This window comes from Nematolebias whitei, chromosome 21, assembly GCF_014905685.2.
Source record: "Nematolebias whitei isolate Nwh7 chromosome 21, NemWhi1, whole genome shotgun sequence".
In the NCBI taxonomy this organism is placed as follows: Eukaryota; Metazoa; Chordata; class Actinopteri; order Cyprinodontiformes; family Rivulidae; genus Nematolebias; species Nematolebias whitei.
Genome location: NC_056518.1, coordinates 13343538 through 13351235, shown reverse-complemented (window position 1 = coordinate 13351235; position 7698 = coordinate 13343538). Strand labels below are relative to the sequence as shown.

General features: G+C 40.3%; 1 protein-coding gene across 1 annotated transcript in view; it reads right to left on the bottom strand.

Annotated features, from left to right (window-relative positions):
* Positions 1-7698, bottom strand: part of wdr25 (WD repeat domain 25) — a 37969-nt gene that overhangs the window by 15828 nt on the left and 14443 nt on the right. Inside the window, 1 exon segment of the mRNA XM_037695162.1 lies at positions 1660-1807. Within this exon segment, the coding sequence (XP_037551090.1) occupies positions 1660-1807 (148 nt within the window).

The window sequence follows — 7698 nt, the reverse complement described above, 5'->3', positions numbered from 1 at the left end:
TATATATATATACTGTATGTATGTATATATACATCCATCCATCCTTCCATCTATCTATACATCTACCTCCATACATCTATACATCTATACATCTATACATCTATACATACATGCACACATCCAACCATTCATCCATAAATACATACATGCACCCACATACAAGATCTTGACCCACTTCTTTGTTATCAAGTTGTGGGTGTCACTGGTGCAAATGTCCAGCCGTTACAGTGCGAGAGTCGGGGGACACCCTGGACAGGTCTCCAGTCCATCACAGGGACACATAGAGACAAACGAGACAAACAACAATTCACTCTCTCACTCCTTAGAGTTACCAATCAGAGACACAAAGAATACATGCAAACTCCACCCAGAAAGGCCACTGGCCGGGATTTGAACCAGTGACCTTCTCACTGAGTAGCAACAGCTCTACCCACTGTGCCGCCTCTCATAGAAACAGAGGTCTGAAAATATTCCTGCAACTCTTCCTATATTTCAACTTGGAGGAAATGCATCGTTTGTTTCAGGCTGCTCCTGTGGTTGAAGCTCTTTAAGTTCGTCCCATCCTCTTTGCCTTGCCTGCTAAACACACACCAGGCCAGAAAGCAAGCCAATTTATTGACTTTTGATTTCTAAATGTCACCTTGACATTCTTTGCAAACCCAACTAGAAGGCAGATTTGGCTGAAAACCGACTTTATTCTTATAGGGAGACAAATATCCACATTTTCTGAAGGTATGAATCCTTCAGTTTAAAAAGACGTTTGTGTACATGTCTCAGTTTAGAAAACATTTTTTAAAAGGAGCATGCGTTTTTTTATTAGAAACTTTATTGTGAATGAGTGCACAATGGAGCCTTGAGCCACAAACTCTCCCCAAAAGAGTTTTGTTAAGATGTTACCATGCATATGTTCTGTGTCTACATGCCTTGAGACACTCAACGTGCTACAGTTCAGTTTGTCTTTATTCTGTAATTAAAGAGGGGGCTGGGACAAAGTGAGGGTGCTCTTCTGGCAAATCAGAACTCAAAACATTTCTGCTAGCCTGACAATCAGACAAATAACAGTAAATGAAATATAGTATTTTTTCCTCTTTATGTTTGTGGCCACTATGAATACCTGAAGAAAATGCATTTTTCTGTGAACGCCTAAGTTTAGGAGCCAAAATGAATCAAGAACTACATGGCTGACTAGTGGATGTTGAAGTGCTGCTTTCTTTATATTTTGAGGAAGGAATATTGGATTTCTTGGCTGCACTTGGACAAGTCTTTACAAGGAGAATATATACTTTTATTTGTCCAAAAGCATGAGTCAGACAGAGAAAGAAGCAGCGCAGTGATTCACACATTAGATTTTAGGATTCTGAGGATTTCTGAGTTAATAAAACAAAAGGATTCCAGGAGCTACAAATGTCAAACAGCACCTGGAAAATGTTTAATTAAAAACAGCCAAAAGAGCAATTTTATTAGATCACTGTAAATAAAAAATAAAATAAAAACCCTACAACTGACTTGGTTTATAGTACAGAAGTACACAACTGTGACCATAAAAACTGCTTTAAGGTGTCCACTTCAGGGCAAATGTACAATTTCAAGAAGTAAATTTAGTGTGTTCTTAAAGGAACATAGTTCCTCAGTAATACGGAGCGAAGTGCTGCTACTTACCCGTCTCCACGTCAGTGATCACAGCCGTGTTGTCAAATGAGCCGGTGAGGAGCTGTCGCCCGCAAGGGGTCCAACAGGCATCACGCACAGCTCCCGAGTGGCAGGTGTAACGCCTGAGGCATCGTCCACTTTCTGCTCCATCCCACACCTGTCAGGCATGGGCGCAAGCCAAAGTCACAAATAAACCCAGACTGCAGCAACAAAGCCATGAAAAACAGCACAAAAATGTTGTAAAATATGAAACGCATCACTCTTCTGTGCCTGAGAGAACAGAGTTATGTGACACAAACTACTAAAAGTAGAGGCCCCCTCATATTTATCTCCACAAGGCTTCAAAATGTGGATGGAGGGGCTCCGTAAACTTTTAATTATTCAAAACCGGAGGCAAAATGTTTGTTGTTTGGGAGTTGCCATGGTAGATTTTTGGACCCAAAAATACGCGAGTCTCACCTTCAACACCCTCCAAAATCACTAACTACACTCATTCAGAGTGTAACATGGCACTTTGAAGCCTCAAGTAACCAAATGAAGCTAAATATTATTAAAAAACTGGCATATCTGAACAAAAAGTTAAGCGTTAGGTGTATCAAGAAAATTAACTAAATGGATGGAAGTGTGTGTGTGTGTGTGGGGGGGGGGGGGGGGGGGTCAAGAAAATGTCTTGTTTTTCACATGGAGGAGCAAAACTTCAAAACTGTCCTGCAGCCAGCCTACAGGGGGCGCTTGTGCTTTGCGGCTTCAACTTCTGGGTATCCATCCTGTCTCTATCCGTCACTGTACATTGTAAAATGAAACTGTAGGTAACTATCTTCACTTACTTTAAGATATATTTCTAGTAGCTTATTGAGTAAACATGAGAAAAATGTGACAATAAATTATTGGATATTTAAAGACTCAAGAGGGATACACTGATGTGAAAACACACACACAAAAGCCAGAATAAAATTCACCAAACTGCATGATGCAAAAAAAAAAACGCATACAAAACTTCTTAGAGGATTGAAATCTAAGTGTGAAGAAGTATATTTACAGGTGTTGGTCATAAAATGAGAATATCATGAAAAAGTTGATTTATTTCAGTAATTCTATTCAAAAGTGAAGCTTGTATATTATATTCATTCATTACACACAGACTGATATATTTCAAATGTTTATTTATTTTAATGTTGATGATTATAACTGACAACTAATGAAAACCACAAATTCAGTATCTCAGAAAATTATAATATTACTTAAGACCAATAAAAAAAAGATTTTTAGAAATGTTGGCCAACTGAAAAGTATGAACATGAAAAGTATGAACATGTACAGCATCAATACTTAATTGTTGCTCCTTTTCTCTGGATTACTGCATCAATGCGTTGTGGCATGGAGTGGATCAGTCTGTGTCACTGCTCAGGTGTTCTGAGTCCAGGTTGTTCTGATAGAGGCCTTCAGCTCTTCTGAATTGTTGGGTCTGGTGTATCACATCTTCCTCTTCACAATACTCCATAGATTTTCTATGGGGTTAATGTCAGGTGAGTTTGCTGGCCAGTTAAGAACAGGGATACCATGGTCCTTAAACCAGGTACTGGTAGCTTTGGCACAGTGTGCAGGTGCCAAGTCCTGTTGGAAAATGAAATCTGCATCTCCATAAAGTTGGTCAGCAGCAGGAAGCAGGAAGTCTCTAAAACTTCCTGGTAGATGCTGCGTTGACCTTGGACCTCAGAAAACACAGTGGACCAACACCAGCAGATGACATGGCACCCCAAACCATCACTGACTGTGGAAACTTGACACTGGACCTCAAGCAACATGGATTCTGTGCCTCTCCTCACTTCCTCCAGACTCTGGGACCTTGATTCAAAGGAAATGCAAAATTTACTTTCATCAGAGAACTGATCTTTGGACCACTCAGCAGCAGTCCCAGGCGAGACGCTTCTGACACTTTCTGTTGTTCAAGAGAGCCTTGACACAAGGGATGCAACAGCTGAAGCCCTTGTCTTGCATACATCTGTGTGTGGTGGTTCTTGAAGCACTGACTCCAGCTGCAGTCCACTCTTTGTAAATCTCCCCCACATTTTGGAAATGGTTTTGTTTCACAATCCTCTCCAGGCTGCAGTTATCTTTGTTGCTTGTACACTTTTTCTACCACATCTTTTCCTTCCCTTCTCCTCTCTATTAATGTGCTTGGACACAGAGCTCTGTGAACAGCCAGCCTCTTTAGCAATGACCCTTTGTGTCTTGCCCTCCTTGTGCAAGTTGCCATATTTAGGACAACTGTCAAGTCAGCAGTCTTCCCCATGATTGTGTAGCCAACAGAACTAGACTGAGACCATTTAAAGGCCTTTGCAACTCTTTGAGTAAATTAGCTGATTAGAGTATCTAGGCACCTGGTGTCTTCAATATTGAACCTTTTCACAATATTATAATTTTCTGAGATACTGAATTTGGGGTTTTCTTTAGTTGTCAGTTATAATCATCAACATTAAAATAAAAAAACATTTGAAATATATCAGTCTGTGTGTAAATAATATAATATACAAGTTTCACTTTTTGAATGGAATTACTGAAATAAATCAACTTTTTCATGATATTCTAATTTGATGACCAGCACCTGTGTATGTTTGCATGTATATATATATATATATACATACCGGAATCTAAAAAAGTTGGGACACTAAACCAACATCTAATATTTTATTCAGAATAGAACACAAATCACAGATCAAAAGTTTAAACTGAGAGAATGTTTCATTTTAAGGGAAAAATCTGTTGTTTCCAAATTTCATGGCATCAACAAATCCCAAAAAAGTTGGGACAAGTCCATTTTTACCACTGTGTGGCACCCCCCTTCTTCTTACAACACTCAACAGACGTCTGGGGACAGAGGAGACCAGTTTCTCAAGTTTAGAAATAGGAATGCTCTCCCATTCATGTCTAATACAGGCCTCTAACTGTTCAATCGTCTTGGGCCTTCTTTGTCGCACCTTCCTCTTTATGATGCACCAAATGTTCTCTATAGGTGAAAGATCTGGACTGCAGGCTGGCCGTTTCAGTACCCGGATCCTTCTCCTACGTAGCCATGATGTTGTGATTGCTGCAGAATGTGGTCTGGCATTATCGTGTTGAAAAATGCAGGGTCTTCCCTGAAAGAGATGACGTCTAGATGGGAGCATATGTTGTTCTAGAACCTGAACATAGTTCTCTGCATTAATGGTGCCTTTCCAGACATGCAAGCTGCCCATACCACAAGCGCTCATGCAACCCCATACCATCAGTGATGCAGGTTTCTGAACGGAGCGTTGATAACAACTTGGGCTATCCTTGTCCTCTCTGGTCCGGATGACATGGCGTCCCAGTGTTCCATAAAGAACTTCAAACCGTGACTCATCTGACCACAGAACAGTCTTCCATTTTGCCACACTCCATTTTAAATGACCGCTGGCCCAGTGCAAACGCCTGAGCTTGTGGAGCTTGCTTAGAAATGGCTTCCTCTTTGCACTGTAAAGTTTCAGCTGGCAACAGCGGATGGCACGGTGGATTGTGTTCACTGTCAATGCTTTCTGGAAGTATTCCTGAGCCCATTCTGTTATTTCCTTGACAGTGGCATTCCTGTTTGAGGTGCAGTGACGTTTAAGGGCCCGGAGATCACGAGCATCCAGTAGAGTTTTACGGCCTTGACCCTTACGCACAGTGATTGTTCCAGATTCTCTGAATCTTTTGATGATGTTATGCACGGTTGACGATGATAACTTAAAAGTCTTTGCTATTTTATGTGCGTAACACCATTCTGGTATTGCTGCACTATCTTTCTGTGCAACAATGGTGGAATTGGTGATCCTCTTACCATCTTGTCTTCTGAGAGACACTGACACTCTGAGAAGCTCTTTTTATACCCAATCATGTTGTCAATTGACCTAATTAATGTTAGTTGGTCTTCCAGCTGTTTGTTATATGCTCAATTTCCTTTTTCCAGCCACTTATTGCTACTTGTCCCAACTTTTTTGGGATTTGTTGACACTGTGAAATTTTAAATCAACATATTTTTCCTTTAAAATGTTACATTTACTCAGATTAAACTTTTGATCTGTCATCTATGTTATATTACGAATAAAATATTGACATTTGCCATCTCCACATCATTGCATTCAGTTTTTATTCACAATTTGTTTAGTGTCCCAACTTTTTTGGAATCCGGTTTTTATATACACACACACACCCACATATATATATAATTTTTCTACTTTTCAAACTTTAGAAATTACATCCAAGCAAACTAACACCAAATTTTGATGTAATATGAAGCCAAAGTAAATCAATGCAAAATGAGTGGAAAAATAAGCATAATATTTGTACAAATTAACTTCAGACATGAAATTAAACAGTAATTTTTAGTTCCTTGAAATGGTCATAAATCATTAAGCAGCTCAGCGTTCTTAGAGGTTTCTTTGAGAACAGAACAGAAAAGGCTCCTGCTGCTTTTCCTGTTTCTGACAGCCATGACTACACGACATAAAGCCCAGCTGCTTTCAAACATGGCATCATGATGAAAATAACGAGGATTAATAAAAACCATGTTAATCAGCCATACGAGTCTATTGTTGCTTTTACATTTGTCTTCACTTGTTGAAATGGGATTGAAATAGGCCAACATGATGATCAGTGTGGCATGTGCTTTAATCGGGGGGGGCCTGTTGGTTTTTGTTGTTGTTTTTTCTGTTAGACATGTCAAAGCACAAAGGCTTCTCTAAAGAAGCACAGATAAAAATCCAATGGCTGGTCTAGTTTGGCACCTGCTGACTCTACTAATGAAGTGTTTCTTGGCATTACCAGAGCCATGGAAGAACTTCAGCGTGGAGGTGGAGCTCTGCAGACCTTTTTTACTGCTTCACTGTCAAACTTGCCTCAATGCAGCACAAGAAACACAAAAGTATTCCACTTGAGCTCCCAGAGGAGAAGAGAATAAAAAGGTAACATGTTAATCCTGTATAGTTAAATATCAGCCTCCTGGGAGGACAATAGTAGAGGGAGTGACACTTTTAATTGCAACAGATAAAATATCAGAGTGATCTATCAATTAGAAGAGCTTTGGTTCTTTGCTCAGCAGGATATTCCTGTTCTCTGCTTGAGCCTAGGCTAAGAGAAACACTGCCATCTGAAGGTGACGGCCAAAACTGACTAAAAGCTGATTCCCATTCAAACCCTGGTGGAACAAAGTACCTGCCTCTTAATAACACATTCTGTCAAACACATTCAGTGCAAACATTTGTGATGACTCAAAACATGCTGAGATTTGTGCGACACTAAAATCAAAGTGTTTGTGTTTCTGCTTCTACTTTAATTTCATCGTCCTCTTAAATGCACAGAGCGGATCCTGCAAATGATTCATGGTGGTGGTGGTGGTGGTGGTGGTGGGGTCTTTGTCTGCTTAACTAATGATTCTTAAGCATTGAAAATTTAAAAATAAATTAGTTAGGTTTTTTATCAACTTCAAAACTGCTGCTTTACACATGCTGTTACCATGGAGACAAACACACTGGAATAAAAATAACAACAACTACTACAACTACAACAACTACTATAACAACAACTAGAACAACAACAACAACTATCCATCCATTATCTTTACCCGCTTATTCCATTTTGGGTCACGGGGGTCGCCGGTGCCCATGTCCAGCAATCACTGTGCGAGGGGCGGGGTACACCCTGGACGGGTCTCCAGTCCATCACAGGGCCACATAGAGACAAACAACCATTCACTCTCTCACTCACACCTAGGGACAATTTAGAGTTACCAATCAGCCTAACATGCATGTTTTTGGTCTGTGGGAGGAAACCGGAGTACCTGGAGAAAACCCACGCATGCACGGAGAGAACATGCAAACTCCACCCAGAAAGGGCCATGGACCGGGGTTTGAACCAGGGACCTGCTCGCTGAGAGGCAGCAGCTCTACCAGTTGCACCACCGTGCTGCCCCAACAACAACTACTACTACTATAACAACAACTACAACAACTACTACTACTATAACAACAACTACAACAACTACTACTACTA